General features: G+C 29.6%; 2 protein-coding genes across 4 annotated transcripts; one reads left to right on the forward strand and one right to left on the reverse strand.

Moving 5' to 3' along the window:
- On the reverse strand, positions 1 to 531 carry LOC130821638 (uncharacterized). The gene has a single exon (XM_057687426.1). The coding sequence runs from the start codon at positions 529 to 531 to the stop codon at positions 1 to 3; it is 531 nt and encodes a 176-aa protein (XP_057543409.1).
- A 3,743-nt stretch (positions 532 to 4,274) lies between these two features.
- On the forward strand, positions 4,275 to 24,212 carry LOC130821267 (uncharacterized). 3 transcript variants are annotated; one of them, XM_057686955.1, is made up of 17 exons: positions 4,275 to 4,416; positions 5,699 to 5,923; positions 13,234 to 13,278; positions 13,378 to 13,459; positions 14,025 to 14,178; positions 16,383 to 16,548; positions 16,998 to 17,328; positions 17,715 to 17,898; positions 19,657 to 19,758; positions 20,565 to 20,891; positions 21,154 to 21,237; positions 21,319 to 21,477; positions 21,759 to 21,842; positions 21,953 to 22,090; positions 22,765 to 22,877; positions 23,498 to 23,661; positions 23,807 to 24,212. In XM_057686955.1, exons 1-17 carry the CDS (start codon positions 4,293 to 4,295, stop codon positions 23,917 to 23,919), a joined length of 2,595 nt encoding a protein of 864 aa, XP_057542938.1. In that variant the 5' UTR covers positions 4,275 to 4,292; the 3' UTR covers positions 23,920 to 24,212. The 3 variants fall into 3 exon arrangements, with proteins under 3 accessions (XP_057542938.1, XP_057542939.1, XP_057542940.1); XM_057686956.1 differs by lacking the exon at positions 21,759 to 21,842; XM_057686957.1 differs by lacking the exons at positions 4,275 to 4,416; positions 5,699 to 5,923 and adding an exon at positions 10,243 to 10,471.
- The last annotated feature ends 1,398 nt before the right edge of the window (positions 24,213 to 25,610 follow it).

Here is a 25,610-nt window from a genome sequence, read left to right on the forward strand (position 1 = left end):
TCACGTTGAGTCAAATCTCAATGACGCTGAGAACTTGAATTTGGTCTCCGAAGTGTCTATGACGTTGTCCACCACCAATTTCACCATTGGTACTTTGTGGCTCCACAAGGCTTCGTCTCTTGCACTCCATATTGCATAGATGAGGTTGCAAAGAATGGCCTCAAATTGTCTTCTTTTTTGGCGCCCCATTTGGTTCCTCTTCAGTGTATCCTCCAGAGTCTCTATTGTGTTGTTGGTCTCATATCGCTCCTTTAGATAAGCTACACATTCCTGGCTAAAGCGGCATTGGAAGAAGATATGGTTCAGTGTTTCACTCTCTAAATAGCAGATCGAGCATGTGTCAGACTCAACAATTTCAGTAAGCTTTAGTCGATGTTTTGTTTTCAGACGGTTGTTGAAGGCTAACCAAGCTATGAATCTACTTCTGTGTATGGTTAATTTACTCCAAACAAAGTGGTGCCATCCGACTCTATTACCTCCTCCCCTGATGTCATTGTAGACTTTTGTAATAGAGTATGTAGGTGTGTTCATCCATCTCAAAAGCTTCTCCTTGACCTTACATAGCTTCTTGATGACCTTACATGTAGGTGTATTATTATTATTATTATTATTATTATTATTATTATTATTATTATTACTATTACTATTATTATTATTATTATTATTATTATTATTATTATTATTATTATTATTGTCGTCGTCGTCGTCGTCATCATCATCATCATCATCAATATATTATTACTTGTATTAGTGTACTATTAGTGGTATTAGTGTAGTATTAGTATATTTATAGTTGTATTAGTATATTATTACTCGTATTAGTAGTATTTGTGTATTATTATTATATTATTAGTTGTGTAAGTATATTACTACTCATATTAGTGCATTATTAGTCGTATTATTATTATGTTATTCGTCGTCTGATTTATTATTATTATATTAATAGTTGTATTTGTGTATTATTATTATATTAGTATTATATTATTAGTCGTCTAATTTATTATTATTATTATTATTATTATTATTATTATTATTATTATTATTATTATTATTATTATTATTATCAGCATCGTATTGGTGCATTATTAGTCGTATTAGTATATCATTAGTATAATATTAGTTGTATCAGTATATAATTAGTCAAATTAGTGTACTATTAGTATATAATTAATCGTATTAGTGTATTGTGAGTAGTATTAGTATGTTAAGTCGTCTTAGTATTAGTATTTCATATTAGTGTAGTATTAGTATTATTATTAGTTGTATTAGTATATTACTAGTTGTAATATTATTAGTTATGTAAGTATATTACTACTTGTATTAGTGCATTATTAGTAATTTATTAGTTTTTTAGTGGTATTAGTTATTTTTCTTCTTCTTCTTCTTCTTCTTGTTATTATTATTATTATTATTATTATTATTATTATTATTATTATTATTATTATTAGCATATTATTAAATGTAGTATGTATTAGTTGTAATTAGTCGTCTTAGTGTATTATTAGTATGTAACTAGTCGTATTAGTGTATTGTTAGTAGTATTAGTATGTAATTATTCGTATTAGTCAAATTAGTTGTATTATTATTATTATTATTATTATTATTATTATTATTATTATTATTATTTTAAATGTAGTATTAGTCGTAACTATTAGTCTTAGTGTAGTATTAGTATGTAATTAGTCTTATTAGTCTTAATATATTATTAGTTTTATTAGTATATAATGAGTCGTATTAGTGTATTATTAGCTTATTAGTATATAATTAGTGAATTAATTTATTATTAGTCATGTTAGTGCATTATTAATATATTATTTGTCGTATTTATATATTATTAGTGGTATTAGTGTAGTATAAGTATCTTATTAGTTGTATTAGTTTATAATTAGTCGTACTAGAGTAGTATTATTATTAGTTGGAGTAAATTAATGATGACGAGAGACAAAATAATAATACACAAACAATAGTAGATTCAGTCAAACAAGATAAATAAATTAAACTATTCATACAAAGTATACTTTTTGAGTTACGACAAATTAAACTAGTAACACAAATTAAACAAAATAAATAGGAGTTGTGCATTTTAGTCGAACAAAATAAATAAAGTTAATACAAATTAAACTAATAAATACAAATTTCTTAAAAAAAATTACAAACGAGTTTTAGTAATTAAGTTGGCAGACTAACCAAATTACACACAAAATTGAAAAAACGTTTCCGACTAAATTTTATTCGGAATTCGGTCGGAAAAGAAAATTTTCAGTGGAAAATATTAAATTTAAAATTTTCCTTTTTTTTCAATTTATAATTGTGACCAAAAAATAATTCAGTAGTAATTTAGTCGGAAATTCCGACTAATGCATGTCAGTCGGACAATCAATCGGAAATTTTCGACGGTTTCAATTAGTCAGAAACTTTTAGTCGAAATTGTGCCATTTTTTATTAGTGACTTATATTTCATGCTAAATAAACATTATAATCATGACACAATAATAAATATATATGACTTAATACTTTAATCAATAATAAATATAGGCTTTAGTCGTCTATCATAAAATATATAACCAAATTAATGAAGGGAATTTTTTTCTTAATGGAAGACAAACTTAATCAAGACATTAAACAATTAAGAATTAAAAAATCAAGGTTCTTAACATATTTTAAGAGATTATTGTTCCCAAACATATTTTAAAAGATCATTGTTAGAAAATTTATTTTAGAAGATCAATTTTCCAAAACATATTTTAAAAGATCAAGATTTTAAACATTTTAATTTTTAGGACTTAAAGCAAGATACATTTTAAAGTACTTTCAGCAAAACAAAATGTTAGAACTAAACATTATAAGCATACGCATCTGTCAAGGCCTTGAAAGATCAAATACTTTCAAGCTAAGGGCCTTGAAATTTTTTAAGGTACAAATATAATAAAGTAGAATATAGCATAAAAAATACTAATTAAATTAGAGATGAAAATACTAATTGTGATAGCCGATAGAGATGAAAATTTAGATAACTAAGGACATGATTTTATGAAATTTTGTAAAATTTTGATTTATGATTTTTTATTTAAAAAAAATTTAGTAAAAGTGAAAGTCAAGAGTATGAAATAAATTACTGAAAAAAGAAATATGAGTGACTTAAATTAATTAATAGTATTAAAAAAATCATATGCAATATTATATGCAATTAAATTAGATTCACCTATTTTTTTAGAAATTAATGGTCTGATATTTCGTATAGCTTAGATATTATTAATTTTTCAGCTATAATTAAGTACACATATGTGTCTAAGCATGCTATATACTTGATATTTTAATACTCCCTCCTATTCACCTTAGGTGTCCCATTTACTTTTGAGACACTATTCATTTATCACTCTTAAATTGCATTTTATTATTAATCTATAAGTTAAAACATAGTCATATGGGATCTTATTTGATTCGTTTTGATGTAAAGATTATTAATATCAACTTTTTATAATTTTTAATTATACATAACTCGATATATTACAAATTGAATAAGTGTATTGGATAAAGTACATAAAGTAAATGGGACACTTAAGATGAATAGGTGGGAGTATAATCATTACTCAACTCATATCGTAATATAGTAATAGTAATATATAATAACCATTAGTTCAATTAGCTAGCAATATATTTCATTTTTATAAGGAAAATGTCAAAATATTTGATATTTTTGTGTAGTATTTTTATTTTATTTACTACAACTTAATTACTATAATTGGACTATGAGAGTAACTATTAAATCATGAATCGATCATATTTTTATACTTTTGCTTATTAGAATTTGTGAACGATCACATAATAATAAAAGTATGTGAAATGATGACATATGACAAACTTGTAATGAACTGTCATTTGTCATTCTACAACTTCTTTTATTAAATTATATGATATGATAATATGATTATTATTACTTTAAAATAATAATAGAAATTGTAAAATGACAATAAAAGACAAAGCTCTAATAAGGTATTATTTGTCATTTCTCAACTATTTCATTAATATTTACACAAATTTTCAGACAAGATTGTTTATGGTGAAATTATTTCAATTAAATTGGCCTAATATACACTTATAATTTTAAAATGATATTTTATAATATTCTTCTGTTACAAACTTAAAATTAGAATGATTAATAGAGAAATAAATTAAATGAATTAACTCGTCAAGTCATAGTTATGACCTAAAATTTCGCAAAGAATACGTGTTCCCTAATTTTACTCCCACTTATCCCACTACGCCCCCATCAATTTAAATTTTGGAAACAAATGTTAATAAAATTTCTTTTAATACTCCACATATTTCCTTTAAAAAAAAAAATACTCCATATATTTAACTTTCCCTCAATTTTCCAAAACCCAAAAACCGTCTTCTTCAATTCCAAAATCAAAGGTATGTCTAATTCAAACTTCTGCAAATTTTTTTCCAGTTTTATTGCTTCATTTATTATACTCCATTATATACTGTTTGTCTACTCAGCGGATTAAGTATGTTATGATATTCATTTTTATACTAATTTAATGAATTATGTTCGGAAAATCTGTTACGTATACTGCTCGTTTGTGCAACAGTTTTGTATTGAAAGTGGTGAATATTTTCTGTTTTTGAAAATAATTTTTAAACTCTTTGTGTATTCATCAAGAATTTAATTCTTTAAAGAATAATAATCTGGTTTTTTTTTTTTTTTTTTTTTTTTTTTTTTTTTTTTACCATAATAAATAATTCTAATTTATTAATCCTTGAAATCTAATTGTGGTTGTAAAATCTTGAATCTTTTTGGTGAGTATTATTAGTATTCAAGAAAATTCAAATTTCAAAATTGAAAATTTGAAATTTAGTTAATCTTTTGTTTTTTTTTCCTTGTTTATGAAAAGAATTAATTTTTGTCTCTCTAATGTCGATCAAAGAAATTATAGATTTGATTAACGGTACTTGATGATATTGAAAATAATTAATATTGTAAATTTTTATGATATCTAGGTCATATTCATAGTAAGAAAAGTTTAATTATAAAAAAGTTTTTTTTCCACTATTTTTTATTGCCATCTAATATTACATGTTCAAATGGTAATACATTTATTAAATGGTAATGCTAATGCATTTGTTAAATGGTAATGCATTTGAATGAATTTTGCGAAAAAAATAAAATTGTGCATGGCCATTAAGTTTGTCAAGAGATTTTCTTACCAAAATTATATTAATTTTCCATTACCATTTCCACTATTATACCGATTACCAAAATGAACCGTTAGGGTTGTTGGATTCAGTGTCGTTGCCGGCAATTTATGGGCTTTAGGCAAATAAAATGGGCCCTCTCTATAGAAAGTTAATTCTAAACTTTAATGGGTGTTTGTTAAAATAACAGAGACATACTAAATATATAATAATTATCATTATAAATGTAGTTTGGGCGTGTCATATACTTCTTAATTAATAAAAGAACTAATTAAAAATTGCAAATTTTTTTAAATATCTATTTTATTAACCAAAATTTCAAATATTAGGACTTTTCTAGCTCTGGACTCTAGACAAGTCAATTGCCTACCTCGCCTAGGGTCAAGAATGGCCTTGGTTGGATTTCTGATAGAATCGAGTATTGATCTCAGTTAGAAAATACGATTAATTTATTGATGAAATAATAACTCTGTCCTACTCCTACATGATGATATTACAGATTTGTTGATGGAAATAAAAGGATATTGGGGAAGAAAAGAAAGAAGCAAGCCAAGTGGGTGGTACATTCAACGTGAGTCTTGGAGGAGGAACATAGAGCCTTATGGTGATGGATGGTCCACCAGTTTTGATTATCCAACCACACTTCAAACCACGCATTTTCTTCCAGATCGTGTGATGGGCGATGTTGTTGATCGATATCTTCATAATCCTTCTTATATTAGCTGTAAGGGAACTTCTACTTCTCAATAATCTCCTCCACATATTTCAACTTTCTATTAATTTCAATTTCTTATATTAATAATCTTTGTATTGAAACGAATTAATCAAACAAAATCATATGTGATTATGTTATAACTCATAGATGAAGAATAATATACAAATTAAGGGTGATTGATGCACGGTGTTTAAAGTCAAATTGAACTAACAACTTAAAAAGGAAGTAGTATTATTCTAAACAATTCATTTCTCACATTTAATTCATTTAACGGTTATCGTCTAACATATGCACCAGGTGTATATGTTTAGATTATAAAATAGGTAATTTTATTTAAATTTAATTGGACTATTCTCTAAAAAATTATCACTTTTATCTATTTTGTAACCCAAAATTATAAACTAGGTGTATAGGTTAAGAAAATTCGTAATATGAATTTGTTCATTTAATACCAAAAAAATTTAAAATTTAATACCAAAACTATAGTCCATCTTAGGGGTTCTCTGGAATGCGGGTACTAGCGGTAAAGAGTAGAGACGTGAATATTTCCGAACTTTTATAGGCTTGGATTAAGAGCAAATGCAACAGGATTATCCTAATACCCTCAATTAGTGAGTAAATATTTATATTAATCCCCCTTAAAATAAATCTTTTTCTTGTCAAGATTGACTTGTAGAACTCAAAGTTTCTTCATCTGTTTCATTTTACATCTTTCTCCGTTTAATTTTTTTAGTTTATTCAATCAAAACAAATCATAAAATCTCATATTATAAGATAACATAGATTTTAAAATTAAATTAATCTTTCAAGATTCTTCTAATGATCCCAAAGGTAATTAATTACTCATGTAATTATGTTTTTGTTAGTTAATTTCTTAATTTGGCAAGATTTATTTATGGTAGACCCAGAAATTTTAAATTACGGTGTCATAAAGACCGACTATAATGTTTGGATAAAACGAAAAAAAAAGGATTATAATATATAGTTTACTTGAGTATTCTACATTTGATTTTTCTTTGGAAATTTGATATGATCAAAAACTTTATGGTAGAGAACTCTTTAGCCCCTTGATAGGTATGAATTATAAGGTTTGTGTAGGTAATACAATTTTTTTTGATTTAGTATACTTTAAACTATGTTTATTTAAGAACTTTTGGTAGTTTTATAGTACAGAAGGATGTGTGTTGAAATGAGGAGTTCCATGTATAAGGAAATTAAAATCAAGCTGAAGTTCAATATGCACAAGATGATACTTCGTCATATCATCCTTAGTGAGGGCTTTCACCTACTTTTAATTGAGAAAAGAGATTTAAAACATGTTCAACATGTTCAACCGCACATAAACTTTAAAAATTAAAGGTCTCAATATTATAACATAATATATGTTAAGTGTTTAAAAATATAAAATTATTAAAAAAATATTATTATATATAAAATTTTCATAACGCCTTTAAAAAAATTTCAATTTTAACTCCACCTTATTCATTGAAACTCTCCAAATTAACTTATTCATTGAAACTCTCCAAATTAACTAGCTTTTACTAAGTAAAAAACTAATAGTAAACAAATAAAATTAACTACTTTAAATGCACTACACTAAATAGAATTATAATGTATAACATTTTTGGACTTAACCATCTACTAGAGCGGTAAAAAAAGGTATTTTAGGGACTAGAAATGAATAATTAAATTTTTTGACTACTTTATAAGTTTAATTTTAAGATCCCTTGATTTAGATAGCTAGACACTATGTTGTCGAATATTTTGCACATGTTCAGAGTCATGTTATCAGCTTAAAGATTCGATTTTGTTCCTAGTATTAGAATTCAACGTTACGGGAGATTACTAGTTTAATTCACATTTATCCATCATGTCAAGTGGAATATTTAGTGCAAATTATAAGAAGCGTTTGTGCTAAATCCAAAGTTTTAGTTGAAAGAGTTATTATGAAGGGGTGTGATAGAGTATACTCCCTCTATCAAACGTAAATTGCTATATTTTTCATTTAAATTTTCCCTGAGATTTGATAATATATTTTTTTTTACTATGATCGGTACCTTGTTTAATTTTCATTCCTACATATGATTTATTTTCATACTTTTACCATTCATTATTATTATTATTATTATTATTATTATTATTATTATTATTATTATTATTATTATTATTATACTTGTTGCTAACCACATCGGACAAAGGGTAGTGTAGAGTACTAGCTCAAACTTCCCGCACTTTATTATGCTTCACTTTGTTCTTGAATTATCTTGGCATTATTTAAATAAATAAGTCAAGGTTAACCATATTAGCCATTTTTTCGGTTTAATCAAAACATTTCAAACATAAGATATATGTCATAGGAATACGAATTTTTTTTTTTTTTTTTTAATAAAAACATAGGAATAAGATTTAATATCCTCTTTACCCTCTCTTTAAAGAGGTATGATTATGAATTGTTTGTTATCTTTTCCCATCTAAAATAGTTAATGAGCTAATGTCTATAACTTTTTTATATTTTTTATATTTTTTAATGGGCGTAACTATTATCTGAAGAAGATAATTAAAAAGTTTCCATTGTGATAGTAATTTTTCAATAAGATGCTTTATCATATAGAGTTTTGTTAATTTTTTAAGGGTAAATTGGAAAAAATAAACTAATAATTATTCAATCTGTTGAAAATAAGCTAAAGTATCAATTATTTATAAATAAAGCCACTTATTCCTTATAATTACTGAAAATAAATTCAATTATTGTTTATTCCTAATTACTTGATCACAAAGAAGCTTTGAAGATAAATATAAACTATATGTGAGTTTATTTTAAGCAACATATCTAATAGATGAATTTATTAAAAATAAACAATAGATGAATTTATTTGGATGGATCAAATTAAAAGTTGATTTATTATTAATAATTTATTTTAAAAGCTGCAATTTGTTTTGAAAATTTGAAATTTTCATTATCAGGATTTTAAATCAACATTTATGTTTGTGAATTAATGATCAAACATTGTAATGACTACTAATTAGTGTAGCACATCATGGAACTACTTCGTATTAAATAGAGGACATTACTTCCATTGTAATACTTTGTTCCTCTATCGTAACTTTTTTTTATCCATGAATTATACTAGTAATAAACTTTTGGTGTTTGCATGCAAAGCAAAATAGTTAAATATGAGAGACTAATGGGATGTTTGATTATGATTATTATAATAAAATTAAAATTTAACATAATTTCTAGTTACATTAAAATTGATTTTATAAAATATCTTAAATTAAGTTGTGAAGAATTCAGAAATAAGATGTTCATTATTTTTATAAATTAAGTTGGTGATTATTAATGTTTAATGAATGAGTACGAAATAGTACGAAATAGTCACGAGTCTTATGCCCTATGCTACTCAATTAGAATTCAATACTACTTTTTAGGTTTGGGTCAATTTTTTTGAGATCTAAAATGTCACAGTTAGTCAATTTAACACTTTCAATCCTACACATGATTTGAATTCACCTTATAATTTATTTTAGACTTATTTTGTATTGATTTGGATATAAAATTCTATTTTTGATTTAGACATAAGTAAATATTGATTTGGATTTAAATATCAATTTTGAAAAGACTCATTAAAATGATAATGACTTTGAAAAGATCTTATAATTCTTATTCTATATCCAAATCACGTTCATACAAAATAAATAAATTTATATGAGTTGGACACACAAAACTTTGACCATAGTCATTCTATAAATAAAATGTTGGGACGAGTTTATCTCACATCGACAAATTAAAAATGGTATGCACATTTTATAAGTTATTGGGGAATATATTCTTGGCTTATAACGTATGTCCACCTCGTATTTTCTCGTAAATATGCTGTCATACACAATAAGTTTAGTCTAATTTAACATAAAATTGAGAATTTAATACTTTCTTCTATTCCCTTAAAATGTCTTATTTGATTTTGACATATATGGTAATGCACTATTTTAATCATACATGTCTGAAATTATACTTGATTAAAATTATAAAAAAATAATATTTATAAAATTTATGAAACAAATCAAACAAAATTCTATTTAATTATATTTTAATTTTTAAATTAAAAACAAAACACATAAATAATGTCATAGAAGTAAAACATTTAGAATATAAAAGAGTATTATTAAGAGCGTAAATAATGGCGGCAAAACAATCAAAACAAACACACAAAAGCAACATAAAGCGTTAAAGACCAAAATCCCCCCCGTTAATAAAATCATGAATAAGTATAATAATCGTCAACAAAAAGCCAAAAAGCGTCAAAAGAAACTTCTACAAATACAGTACTACTACAGACTACAGTACTACTGCCAATTTCTATCCATCCTTCTCTGCTGCATCTGCATGATTACTGTACTTCTCTCTCTCTTACCACTATTACAGTTTTTCTTCTTCTTTCTTCCTCTTCTTCCTCTTCCTCTCCCTCTCCGATATTTACTCTCCTGGTGTGGTGCTGTGATCACGCGTTTTTCGACCACTTTTCCAGGGTTCCATTTGCCGACTTTGTAATTATACTGGTAATTCTTGTTCTTGTCTTTATTTTCCTATTTCATTGACGATTCTCATGTTTTGTTGGTGTACTAGGGAGTGTGGTTTGGAATTTGAAGGAGATTGTTCTTCCGAATACCTCGGTTAACTGTTTTTTTAAATTTATTTTTTGGTATGAAAGTCAAGTTTAAATGAAAAGATAAGTGAAAGATTTTTTTCTAAATATTTTGTTACTAACTTGGAAGAAATTCAATTTCTCTCTATATTTCCACCCCAATATCTTTTTTCCATGCTGGTTTAGTGATCAATGTATCATACCGCGTTTCCCAAGCAAGCTTATCATCCAAAAGCATGGTATATTTAGTACTTCATAAAATTTTGCTCTATTCTTAAATTTACTTTTTTATATATAAAGGAAAACTTGATAATAATAATCTAATCTTTTACTTAATAATCTTAATTTTAAATTATTTTTTAATAAATTAATTTTTACTATTAATTTGATGTCAACATACTAATAGAGTAAGTGAATTTAGGTAATCAGTTGACTAGTTTAGTTTACTAAAAAGTTAATGTTAAAATTAATGTAAAACTGAGAAAACTTTTAATATTTACATAAAACATCATCAACCATAAAAAGGTCAAAAAAAAATTTAACAATTTTAAAATATTTTTTCGATATTTTTATTTTAATTTTCTTTTGTTACAACAAGTCTTTTGATTATTAGATTTACTCTAGTTAAATACTTACTAAAGCTTGAATCATTTATGGTTAATCTACTAATAGGTAGGATTAATATATAAAATTATGAAAAAGTTAGATTATTATAAGTAATTTTTTCTTTTAAAATATACATCGATTAACTGCTAAAAGAAATAGAGCAATATTGAGCAATAGAGGTATTGGGTATTCTATTATACAACCGATATTGATATTTTCCACCTAACCTTCACAATCACCATCAGTTGCAAGCTCTTGAGTTAATTAGTTGCACCAAAGAGAAATGTAATACTATTCAAGAAAATAACCTATATATTGGTAATCAATGAAGAGATAATGAATTATAACGATAAATTAAAAGAGAATTAAAATGTATGAATGTGTTTAAAAGAGTGATGAGTCATCGTCCATAATTAGAACGAAGGAAAGTTAGAAAGGCAGACCAAAATCAGTGATTGTGAACTGTGGTCAAATGTGGTTTATGTTTTTTCTGTTGCCATTGTATTCAAGCTTTTTTATGTTTGTCTCCATCACAACCAGTGGTTCCCATCACAACCAGTGGTTCGGCCCTTCTCGGTCCCTGCTCTATGTACACCGACTTCCCCCCTTTTTTATTATAATTTTGTATTTGAGGTTATAGTGGTAGTTTTTTCATTTTCTGGATGTTAGGTCACGTTTGTTTTTCGATTGTTTGTTTAGATGAAAATTTGGATGTTAGACCCTAACGTGCCGCGTCAACATTGTCGATTGTTACAATTTTTTTATATGGACAGTTTAGGATAAAGGCGGGAGTAATTCTTGTTGATGGTAAAATGTATATGGTTTGGGACAAGGTTAAACAATTATAGCACTTTTAGAAAGGGGAATATAACATTTTATTGAGCTCTACTATCTTTGCCCCACCAAATTTGCTCGACATTTGGTGTAAAAATTAAGAAAAGTGGTAAACTTGCATTTTACATGGAAGTGGGTTAAATGTATGGTTTGGATGAATATGTAAGTTAAAATGTGTTACTTAGAATTTGTAAGAGTGTAGGCTATTACTAAAAAAGAAATGGGGCAAATTTGATAGAACAGAGGGAATATGTCTCTTTGTAATAGAAGTATAATGCAATATGTATAGACAGGAAAGCAAGAACAAGAAGATATTTAACAGTTTTTGAGCAACTGTTGACTCACAAGGGTTATTCATTTCTATTCCAATCTGCCCACACACATGTTTACTTATTGTATTTATAATATACTAAACAAGGCTAACCTCCTGATTCAAATACTAGAATAACCGCATAGCATAATATTAATTTTCCTAACATAATTAGTTATTTAGTTATCCGCTAGGACAACTGGCATAACTAGTGATTCATTCCTTCTTTTGATTACTGGGTTTCATACGCCTCTTGTAGGTCTTTGTTGGTTTGACATCCTCCTATTTTTAACAAATGTCCAATTTCCTCTTTTGGCATATTCCTATCAAATGTCCCATTTTCTTGTTTAATAACCTTTTTTCCTTTTACATATTCCGTCATGGGATCCATATATTTACACGATAGTCATTAAATTATTATTCTTTTCTTACTTTTTCCCTTGCTCAATACGCTAATATGGTCCCTCCCCTTTTTTTTTTAATTAAAATTGGTGCATCATCAAATTAGACATTTAATCAGAATATAAGGGAGTACACTTTAAACTTGTAAGGTTTGTGGTGAAGTTGAATTTTCAATTATACTGTAGAGATGCAATAATATAAGATGAGTGTTAAGGACTTTAAATAGTCAACCTGAAGAGGAGCTTTTAGAACGTTGATGGCTTTTGATCTGCTGACTTAAAAGGAGCTCATGTGAGGAATAACCTTTTAGACGACTTCATGGTAAAACTATTGTTTTGCTTATGTTGGTTCAACGACTTATATGGTTCTTTCTTTGCTTTTCTTAAAGTCTTCTGTTAGCATTTTTTTATTGATATGTCTTGCATTCTTTCCCTAGAATTAACTCTTTGTTGAAAGACACACATTGTTGTATTCATTCATTTTTTATAATGATTTCACTGATATCTTGGTGTTCCTCTCATTAGATTCTGGAATGAGGCATATGAAGGAGAAGGGTTCTTCTAAGGATGGTACCTATTATGCAGTATCTCTATGACTATTAGCTTATTACTTTTAAGGACTTCAAAAGCTAATTGCTTCCTAATCGTGACTGATCTTGGGCTTTGCAGCTGCTTTATCATGCTATATAACACTGAAGAAAGACGGCAAACTCATATGTCGTACAAAGTGCACAAAACCTCCCATTGAACCGTATGTGCTTTCAGCTTTCTGTTTCCTACACCATTGCTTTATCCTCTTATTAGGGTTCTCTTTGTAAATTAATTTGACTTGAATTAACGAAGTTTTATCTTGCACTAACTTGATGGTTTACTTTTGTAACTTATATAATTCAAACATCTTTGGGGAAATCTTACAAGTCCATTAATTAAATATATTTTCCCCTTCAAATCTTAGATATCAATAAAGTACACAAATTTGGTATTTTTCCAATCTAATTAAACTTTCATCATGCAACCCTCTTTTTGTAAGCTCAATGTTAAAATGTAGGAATTTAACTTTGTTTTATTGGGTTTATTATTCTAGTGATACAATAATCCCCTGATAAATGACAATGATAGACTATCACCATACATCTTCAATCCTGCATATTATGATTGAACAACTTGATATTTTTTCTTGTTTTTACGAAAAATATGTTTTTTGATCTTCACATTTAGGAGATGCTATTTTGCTCACTCTTTCTACATTTATTCTTTTGCAAACAAATTGTAAATATGGTTTTGCTGTTCATCACTATATCGTTGCTAAAATGCAGCTCATTATCTTGGAATGTGGACATAGTAAAGAGGACTGCAGCAAATGATCTTCAAGATTTTCCACGTTTCTTCCTTTATCCTGCGTTTGAGAGGCACAACAAGGAGAATGCTGAATGGATAAAATTTTTGACTTTCCTCTATAAATACAATAAAGTGAGAAATTCTAATCTTTTTCATTAATAAAATGCGAAGCCGGTCTGTGTGCTCTAGTACTTTTCCTTGTTTGTGTTCTTTAAATTCTTGCCTTATGTGATTTAGGTATCTAGCCAGCCATCGTGGTGGTAAAATGTTTCCTTCCTACTCTTTCAATCCCTTTGCATTTTCCCATTGATACTTTGATGGTCCTTATATGAAAGCTTTTTGGGAACCCTGGGGCAAACTCAATGTGATGAAGGCATATTAATTTTTTACATGTGATCTTAACTAAGATGATTTATTGTTAAAATATAGACGACAACAACAATGCCAATGTCTTTGTTCGAACATATGAGGTTGGCGACATGAACAAGAACAAATTAATGTGAGGGATTGAGTGTAACAAAGATTATACTTGATTGGCCTATCTAATATTCCCTTCGTTTCTTAAAGTTTTCATTTGCCATTTTAGGTTGTTTCATTTATTATTCCTATAAAAAAATTTTCGATTTATATCATAAATTTTAGACAAAATTAATCTTCTCCATCCTCATTTTAATATTTTAATAATACTTATGATCCCCACATATCTTACACTAACTTCAAATTAACATTTTTATATTGTTTATAGTCCCCACATATTTCCCACTAATTTATAAAATTTTATTAATAGTTGTGGTTTCTATATTTTATTCACTAACTTTCTTTTAATACTTTTTTTTAATGTTTATGGTCTCAACTTTTCTTTCATCAAATTTATTATTCAATAAAATAATATATCCACCATCTAAAAGATTTTTTTTTTTGATTCCTGCGAATTTTCGTTGTGGGAACTTTTTTAAGGAACGAAGGGAGTACTAATTAACAACTTAGAAATTTTATTCCCTGATTATTTGCGTATTTTTATGCATTTAATCATTTATAACTATCAAACTATAGACGTTATAATAGTATAATATATTTCATCACTGAGTACTATGATTCCTTGTGTTGGAGACAGCATACTGGATTCCTTTCTTGGATTTCTATGCCGCTGGTGTTCTTCTAACACCTTAGTTTTGTTGCCTTTTTGTCATCAATGGGTTTATCATGTGTTTTCTTGTAAATCTTGATTTTAAGACTCTTGATTTCTTTAGTCCGCCGTGCATCTTTTTTATACATTGCTACTATACACACAAGCTGTGAATTTGACATCTTATGTGTACCACAAAGCACTCTAATCACTTATGGCGCCTGTGTAGGACAATTAGCAACATTGTGCGTACTTGAATTGCATTGAAGGATGTATATGATGTATCCTTGATTTATCTTATTAAGTTTACTTGTCATTAAAAGACCTTTTTCAATAGTGATTACACAAAGACAAAATCTTGATAACACGTCTTTGACTATATAAACCTAGACATCATCTCAGTGAGTCCCTAATGTGAGTTAATTTCCCTTCCAGATAATTTTGATCTTGACTTTTGTTTATAAAGTGCCGAACTTTCTCCCTTACAAAAGCTTACCCTAGTGAGTAGTGACTGGTCAAACTGTCCTCTTGTAGAGATTGTTTTTTGCTTTCTCAATTTATTGGCTGCTTTGGAATATGCTTAGTATATAAAATTTTAAACCCTTATGTGAATTTTTGTTGTGATAAATTATTAATGTATCAATGCAAACTTTTCTTAGTTGCAATGACCTAATATTTGGAATAATTAGTTACAAAGGGGTAATTAAAGTAATAATATATTAGTTGTAACTTGGGAAATAAGTTAGTATTAAGTGGTAGTTTTTTTTTTATAAATATGGGTATTAGGGAGTCATAAGATATCATGAAAATTGTTAAAACATTTAGTGGGTGAGTTTAAACTCAATTAAGAGATTTCAAGCTTCTCGAAGTGCTTGATTTATCTTTTGTTATTTTGTATTCTTCCTTTAATCATCCTTTTATCATCAATATTACCAAATAATTTCTGTTTGTCTCATTTCATATTTATTTTCAGTTTTTACTGTTTTATTGAATTGGTCAGTTCAATACCCCAACTTATAATAAAACTACCGCTTAATACCAACTTATTTCCCAAGTTACAAATAACATATTAATTACCCAAATTACCCCTTTGTAAACTAATTATTCCAAATATCAGGTCAATGCGTAAGTATGATTGACACATATTTTGATGATCTTGTTGTAAAAGCACACCGATTATTATTTTGACGTGGTTCATTAATGATTGAAGGTTGCCACTGTACTATTTGATGATCTGAAGATTTATGTACTTCCCCCTGAATCCAATGAGGCAGCTACAGAAACAACTGATGGCCTGTATTTTGATCATGCTGTGGTGGTATATGAGTTGAAGGAGCTATGTGGCACCTCTGTCAACCAAAAGCATGTGAGATCAGGTAATTTCTTACCTTGTCTCCAACAACGCACGTATGAAAGTTTTAAGGTAAAATAGGGAACATGTTTGTCACACAACATGAATCTAATTTTGTTTAACTCTTATTTCTTTTATCGCTATACCATGTCTAAGGATTTTCATCCTCCAAATATTGACCATCTCGTCTACAAATCAAAAACCTCATAAACGAGAACTTGAGAACCTAAAGGCCTAAACTTAATCATTAAGAATCACTGGAGTCATTCCTTCCACATGATTCATTGTTCTTTTTAGAAATCCAAATCTCCCACTCTCCTCGGTGAACCAATGTTTGTTGTGTTGCTTCAAATGAGGATTTATTTACCATTTGTGCTCAAGTTCTACCTATGCTATTAATTTAGTTTACATGAAGTCTTGGCAACTTTGGAGGTGGTGCTCTAATCTAGACTGTGAGTCCTTTACCAATTGTAGGGTTTGTACTGGAAAATGCAGTCAAAGTATCTCCAGATATGCTTTCAATTCCTCCAGCTGATTGCATTAAAGATGCTCCTGCCGTTGAGTCTAATGCCCACGTGAAGGAAAATAGTTATACCGAAAAGGGTACCAGTTCCTCTATCTCAAAGTGTCATGAGGCAGTTGACAGTACTAAGCCCTTCTCGATAAAGGTAGATGTTTCTCCAGAAAAGAGTTATGTTCATGCAGACCCCAGCTATCTGAAAACACTTGGTCAGGCTCATTCTAGTTGGATATTTGGTGCAATTGCTGAGCTTGTTGACAATTCAAAGGATGCAAAGGCATCAAGGTCAGTTCAAGTCCGATGTCTACAGGATTTAAAGTAAACTGTATAAACTTCATACCTTTTCTGCAATGCCTCTTAAGTATGCATCGACTTTTACTATAACATTATGTGTTAAATAAAAGGCCAGAATTTCAATTCTAGGCCATTCTTAAATAACAAGGAATGGTATCTTATGTTAGCAATTAGTTTTATAATTTGCCAATTCTACCCTTGATGTTTTTCTTAATTGAAAACAATTTCGTGGTCTGGGAAAAATGTATTGTTTTACATTGAGAACTTTATAGTATTTCAACCAAATTCATTAAAGTGACCTTTTGTGGTTTATATAATCAAATAAAGCATTCTTATATTTTCAATGATTGACAACATTTAAAATTTGTTTGCAACAGACTAAATATTGCTATCGAGACCATATTAGATAAAACTCTGGGTAGTGAGATTCCTATGCTTTCTGTCATTGATGATGGTAATGGAATGAATCATCTAGAGATATTGAGGATGATTTCATTTGGGCACAAACAACTTGATGAAGATAATGCAAACCATATAGGAACTTTTGGCATTGGCTTCAAGGTAGATTTTCATTAACCTTCTTTTTAAATTTTTCCTTTTTATTCTAACTGCGCGGCCCTTTCATTGTATGCCTATGTTAGGATTCCGGATTTGATATTGATTTAACTTGCTTCCATCAAATAAATGTATACCCAGTGGTGTTTGATTGTGAATTTGGTATCTACTTTATTCAAACTTTGTAATCACGTGGGAGTGAGACGAAGTATGTCTTGTCCAACTTGACTATGTATGTGCCTTACTGTTGGACTTGTCTATTTATGAAAATATTTTATAATGAGCCTTATTGTGATCTTATACGACATTTCATTATCCCCATGATAAGTGGCTCTCACCTAGGCATGCTTTGGAGCTCTGATGTATGTAATCTTATTTTTCTATCAAAGAGTATGTTTTTGGTTGCCCTTGACAAAAATAAATCATATGTACCATCACATAAATAGAAAGTGCATCTTAATTACCGAGTCATTTTTTTTGTTACTATCTTATTTACCATCAAAATTGTACTCATTTTATGTATCTATCTGCAATCTTTAAAATGTCTCATTGGGTACGAATGTGAAACATATGCATCATATAAGGCAACAATGGAAGGAAAATGTAGAGTCAAGTCTTAATGTAATGCGGTGTTTTTTTCATAAAAAATTGAATCTATAGTTAACGCGTTGTAAAGGTTCTATAAATTGTTCTCATCAAAAATCTAAAATTATGTATGCACCATTTCAAGGGTTATTTCATGCTTTCAACTGATATTTGACGTTATGATACCGCTCACTCTCGCTACTGCTAGGTTAGTGCACGGTTTGAAGTTTTTCGAGATAAACCAAACTGTTATAGACATCAAGATGTATCAAATTGATCCCAAAAAGATTGACTTAGTCGGTCCTATTTTTGGTTTTTCAAATTGTATTAATAATTAAAAAATAAGAAATAGCAAAAAAAATACTATCGTTAGATTTATAGCATGGAAAGAAAAATGAATGCCCTAAAACATGAATAAATGATTCAATTGACTAACAGAAAATCCAAACTATATTTAAGATATGCAAAAAGACAATGTGTGATAAAAAAATTCACAAATAAATAAGTCATCAAATAGAATCCGAAATTTACAGTTTGACTACAAAAAAGAGAAATTCAACAAATCCCTTAATTTTAGTGAAGCATCATCAGAAATGAACAAGTTATAATAGCGCCACGAGAGAGGCTATTGAATAAAATAGTAGTAGAAAATAGAAATTCAATAAACTCCTTAGTGTATAATTGTATTTTAACTGTATGCTTTAAATATAATTTATAAATGATAAATAATTGTATTTAAGAAATACAGTTTAATGGTTTTGATTTACCGTTGATGACCAAAATTGATTAATTTACGGTTTACGGTTTGGTCATGTGTAATTTTTTACAAATTAGGATATCGTAAACCATTCAAGAAAAAGAATTAATCAGATATGAGACTGTAAGCGGGACCAAAAAACTATATTTCAGCCCTTTTCATCTGCTGTACAGCTATGGTTCGTACGTTGTACGTGCTGGATACTTTAAAGCTTCAGATTCCTGATGCATCTTGGGTGTTCCATAAGATCATGTTGTGCTGTTAGTCAGAAACGCAAATGAAGACTGCAATATTAATGAAATGCCACGTCTTGCAAATATCTCTTTGATATCATGATTTCATTTAACCTATTTTTATGTTGCTTCTGTTAATGTGGCATACAAAATCATTCCTCAATAATCTAATGTATTTTTTTTCTTCAGACAGGATCAATGAGGCTGGGAAAAGACGCTTTGGTCTTAACACAGACAACTGATTCTCGTTCTGTCGCTTTCCTTTCGCAATCATTAAACGAGGGAAATGATGTAAGAGACCTCAAACCCCTGTTTTACCCCCTTTCCCTCTTGATGAGTAACAGTTTAGTGTGTCATCAAATTTCATGTGTTGCTTTTTTTTTTTTCATTTAATATACAAGGTAAATGATGTTTTCTTCCGTGTGTGTTATTCCTGCCCATTTTGGGATTTTTTTGGTTATTATTAATTAAAAATAAGGATTTAGACAACCAAATGCATCCCCCTTCCCACTAGTTTGTAATTGCATGTGCTACCCATTACAATGTTAAATTGGAATGAACAAGATATGCATTAAGTTTGACAATAAATTATTAGAATTGCAAAGTGTTAAGTTTATTGTATATATTATTGACCATAAATATTTAGTTTTATCTTCTATTTTTCATTTTTCCATATTACCCAAATTATCAATTTATGCTGAATGATATTACATGTTCTTTCTGCGACTACCACTGGATTTGGTCCTTGCTTAGATTGCATCTTCCAGATATTCATCCTGTGAACTATGTGTTATTTTATAAGCAATATAGCTCAAACTCGAATACAAATTTTTCACCCAGATACTTGCAGTGATTGGCGTTTTTGTTTAAAAGATTTAATTTAAATGTAATTGGCAAGATTCAAGTTTTTGTGTCCGACACTAGAAACTGAGGTGAAATGAGGAGTAAAAATAAACTCACAAAACACAAGCTCATTCGTCTAGTTTTTGCTTGTGGTTGTGTGCTTGCATGAGCTATCTGATGTGTGAAGTGTTATCTGTTCTGTATGTATATGTATTTGGTTTTTTACAAAATGACGTATTTCTTTTGCTATGCAGAATCTGCAAATACCTGTTGTCAGCTATCGTCGACGAGGACAGTGCATGGAAATTGATACAAATGTACAATCTAAAGAACTAGCGAAGTACAATTTGAATGCAATAAAGGAGTTTTCACCATTTGATGAGTATTTGATTGGTGAAAAAGCTGGTTTGTTTAGAGGAAGTGCAGGAACACAAATCTATATATGGAACTTGGACAAATGGGGTTCAAATTACACTTTAGAGTGGCAAGAAGGCATTCCCGGTGGGAGCTCTTTTAACCAGGGTGACATATTTGTTCGTTCTAGACGTGTGAGAACTCGTCCAGGACAAACTAGTCGAAAGGTTGGAAACACTTACCATCTTTCTCTTAACATATATCTTAGTTTTGATTTTATTACTAAGCAATACTATTGGATGTAAATAACATCAGTAGACTATCGTTATATAATCAAAATATGGCTGTTTTAAAATAGTTGTTTTTCCCTTCTCATGTTGATATTCTATTTTATAATTCTTTATGAAAAATCATACATAAATGTTGTTGACACTATCACTTTCATATATCGGTTAGTGACACATCAAAATTTGCGTGATTGCTTTTCAGGTTCATCTTGACTATTCACTACGGTCATATTTGGAAGTCATATTTCTAGAGCCTAGAATGAAGATATATGTTCAAGGCTCACTGGTAATTTTCCCCAACTTTGTTCTGCTATCACTATTTTCATTTTCCTTTTGATGATCGAGAAATTGTAACTCTTGTGGACAGGTTAAAAGTCGTCCTTTGGCCAAATCTCTCAACAATACTGTTGTGCTAAATGCTGAAATTATGGGCAAACAAGTCCAACTTACACTTGGTCGTTGTCGGATAGAGTGGGATGAAGCAAACGGAGGAATATTTTTGTATTGGCGTGGACGTCTAATTGAGGTTAAAAAGAACACACACACACACACATATATATATATATATATAGATATAGATATAGATATATATACATGAATGTAAATATATATATATATATATATATATATATATATATATATATTTATATTTATATTTATATATATATATATATATATGATCAAACAAGAAGACACAGATATGTACATATATATACACACATATATACCTACCCTTCTAATTTGTTGAGCCTTACAAAACAAATGCCTAAATTATGTAATTTTGTTCCTCACTTTCGTTCATTTTAGGCTTATAAGAGAGTAGGTTGCATGATTCACAGTGCTGATATGGGTCGAGGTGTGATAGGTGTAATCGATGTTACTGGACTAATGGTGAGTTTAGTTCCTTAGCTGTTTCACTAGACGAGAAGACAACATGATACTAACACACTGCACTGAATTATCTTTTCATGCATGTTTAAATATTATCCTCATGCTCTCAGGATGATGAAAACGGTTGTGTTTGGGTTCATAACAACAAGCAAGGATTTCAAGATTGTGAACAATATGCTTGTCTTGAAGAATGGTTGGGAAGAGAGGCAGATGGATATTGGGATAAATATTTTGATGCTATAGAACTGGTATATTGTTTGTTCTCTTCCTATGTGTATCCTATTCTAATTTCGTACCCTTGTAGTCCCGATTAGAGGTGTTCAACTGGGTGGGGCTTTGCTACTGAAACCATATATAATACCATAAGCCCTTCTTTTCTTTTCTTTTTCCTTATCTTTTCTTTTTAGTTATTTTCTTTTCTTGTTGTAAAGTAAAAATTGTACATGCGTTTCCAAATCTCTAAAATTAGCGTTTCTTGTTTTCGTTTCTTTTTATGTTTCTAGTATCAGATCGAATTTCGTTTGAGGTAACATTGGGTGAAATTATGTTTCTTTACTTCCCATATTCTTGTTGCTGGTGGTAATTGGATTGTAACTGCTCTTCTCTTTCTCATGTTGATATTTACTTACTGTTTGATTTTTGGTATCAGCAATTACATTTGCAGTTGATCTTTGAGGTAGCATTCAATGTATCGTGGAGGCTTTGGCTTTTTTTATTGTGTTGTATAGTTACCGCTCAGTGTACATTTAATTTCCTTGCAATTCAATGATGTATATTTTAATTTTTTTTAATGACAATGATGCGAATCTTAGTCAATCTGATATTTCAGTGTATATATTCTGCTTGCAAGCTGATACAATTCTTCAGGAATATTGGTCTTATCAGTGGGCTTTGCGACTGAAACTGTATTTGTTTTTTTCAGAGAACGGGCAATTCTCACTACAAGCCTGATAATGAATGGGTGCAATGTGACAAGTGTAGGAAGTGGAGAATGTTAAGTTCTAGCTTTAACAGCAAGAATCTACCTAAAGAATGGTATTTAATCCATGACTTATCTATTTCTAAAATTATGACCTGCTCTTTGTTTATAGCATTATAAAGCTCCCTCTATTCATTATCACGACTCATTCTGCTGAAAGTTTGATGAACTGACTATAGGAAGTAACAGGAGATCATAGATATACTTGTATCTGTTTGAGGCTTAAGTGATGTAATTTGCTCTTTGTAGAACTTGAAGGCGTTTATAATCTTTTAAATTATCTTTAAATGAGTACTCCATTCCTCAACTTCGCATGACTTGCGTCGCTTTCCTTTTCTGGGTTTTCCCTCGAGTTTGCTGTTTTATTTAATTTGAAGGGTGCTCTACTAATTCCCTCTGGACCCTCTCTCTACTTCCACTCGTCTTTACCTCACCCACATGCTTTTTTTCTTCTAAAAGCAACTCTCCCCTAATGGAGAAACTAAATGGGGGGTAAAGTATGTTATAGTAATATTGTTGTAAACATTGGCAGCATGCTGTTTTGGATGGTTTTTTAAGGTATTCTTTTTAACTTTTTATGTTGGCAGATAGACCTTGGATAATGACATGGTCTTTACTCTTATAACTGTAAATAACTTTATTTTCTGATATCCTCTTTTGTGCTTTATTTTAACAGGTTTTGTTACATGAAACCTTTCAACGGGAGATGTAATATGCCTGAAGAACAACTTGGGCAAGGAGTTATCACAGTGGGGCTGAAAAGATCATGTCATGATCCTAGCTTAGCTTCTAATTCTGAACAAAGTCACCAGATTGATAATGACAGTCCTTTACCAGAAGGTATCTACTTAACCCGACCTTCCTTGCATTTATCATTATTTTTCATATTGTTTGAGTTTTTCACTTCGAAGTTGAAACTGCGGCCCTACTTGTCGCACGATGCATCTACTATGTTTCTCATTCATATGTTTATCATGTTTTCTAGGGAAAGACCAACATGAATCAACGCTACGAGCTGATCATGATCTTATTGTTGATGTAGTTGTGGAGCGACCTGTCTTAAAGAGGCTTAGAAGGCGACCTCCGCGGTATTGTTGATGTTTTCTAAGGAAAAACCTCTGCCTTAAAGTATCATATTCATGATGCCTTCAAACTCTTGAACTCATAGGAACTAGGAACACCCCCAACACTTTCAAACTTCGCTTGCCTTTTTGTGTATATACTCAACTACAGGTTTTTATTAGTACCTCCTTTTAGTCTCCCATGTAGCAAATTTGAAAGATCATTTACCTAGTGCGCCCTCATTGTTTGTATAGTCAAACTCAATTTCTTTTGTGCGTCTTTTTTTACAAATAGCGTTCATATTTATCAAATGTTATTTTGACAGAAAATTTTCTGACCTCTAAAGTGGTCATCCATTCTTGTGTTTCCGACTTCAAAGAGTTAATCTTGTGAGAGACTTGGTAAGACGATTTTAAATAAAGAGTCTATATTTTCATAATATGTAAGAGATGGACTATTTAACTTAAAAATTAGGTGTATCTCTCGATGAGACATGATAATTTCAAATGTGTAGAATAACTTTTGATAATACTGTATAAAATGTATTTGGTGATCTTTTGTGAAATGTTGCTAAGATACACTTATAAGAATTTTTGAAGTTAAGCAAAAAAAAAAAAAATTAAATAAATAAACTAAGATTCAAACTATCTCCAAAAGTAAGCGTGACCTATTATTATTTCCCATAAGAGTTTGAATTGAAATTTATGAAGGTTTATACTGTAAATATTTTTATAAGAAAAGTAAATTTAAAATACTAAAAAAATTCAGAAACACATATGCAACAAAATATTTTGTTAAGAATATAATAAATTAAAGATCTTGCTTTTTGAGTATTTTGTTTTCATCTTTTCTCTTTTTATTAATGACCGCCTTGAAATTTTTTTTACGAGATTATTTAATTTTTCATTGGTGGCAGTGCGACACCTCGTGCCTACTCTCGGGTTGGACCTAGGGATGGTCATGGGTTCAGGACCCTGTTGGACCCCCTCGGACCCGCCTCTTTTATAAGGGTCTGAGTCTTAATTTTTAAGACCCGTCGGATCCGGATCCAGGTCTGGATCCAAAAAATTTTGACGGGTCCAGGTCCGGCTCCTAAGGTAAAGACCCGGACGCGAACCCTAAACTTTTAAAATTGAGAGTTAAAATTGAGTTGGTTGGTAGGTTTATAGGGATGGTGGCGGACTATCAGTGACTTAGGAAGGTACTGGTGGGTCCGAGTCAGGGTCTGAAAATTTTGGACCCTCAGGGTCCGGATCCGGGTCTGGATCCAAAAAAAATAATAGGGTCCGGATTCGGGTCTGGTCAGACCCGCCCCATGACTATCCCTAGTTAGACCTCATGCATTATAAGTGGAATTTTTGAAGTTGTTAAGCAAAAATAATAATAATAATTAAATAAAAAGATTCAAACTATTTTCAAAAGTAAGCGTGAAAATCACAAACCTATAGCTTGGAGCTGTTCGCAATTAGTAACTGCGAACAGGTCAAAAAAGACAAAATAGTTGTTCGCAGTTATTAACTGCGAACAGCTATTTGTCATGTTTTGACCTGCTCGCAGTTAGTACTGCGAACAACATGCTGCACAAAAACAGGTTAAAATAATTGTTCGCAATTAGTAACTACGAACAGCTATTTTGTCTTTTTGACCTGTTCGCAGTTACTAACTGCGAACAGCTCCAAACCATAGGTTTGGGATTTTCACGCTTACTTTTGGAGATAGTTTAAATC

This window comes from Amaranthus tricolor, chromosome 8 (assembly GCF_026212465.1).
Source record: "Amaranthus tricolor cultivar Red isolate AtriRed21 chromosome 8, ASM2621246v1, whole genome shotgun sequence".
In the NCBI taxonomy this organism is placed as follows: Eukaryota; Viridiplantae; Streptophyta; class Magnoliopsida; order Caryophyllales; family Amaranthaceae; genus Amaranthus; species Amaranthus tricolor.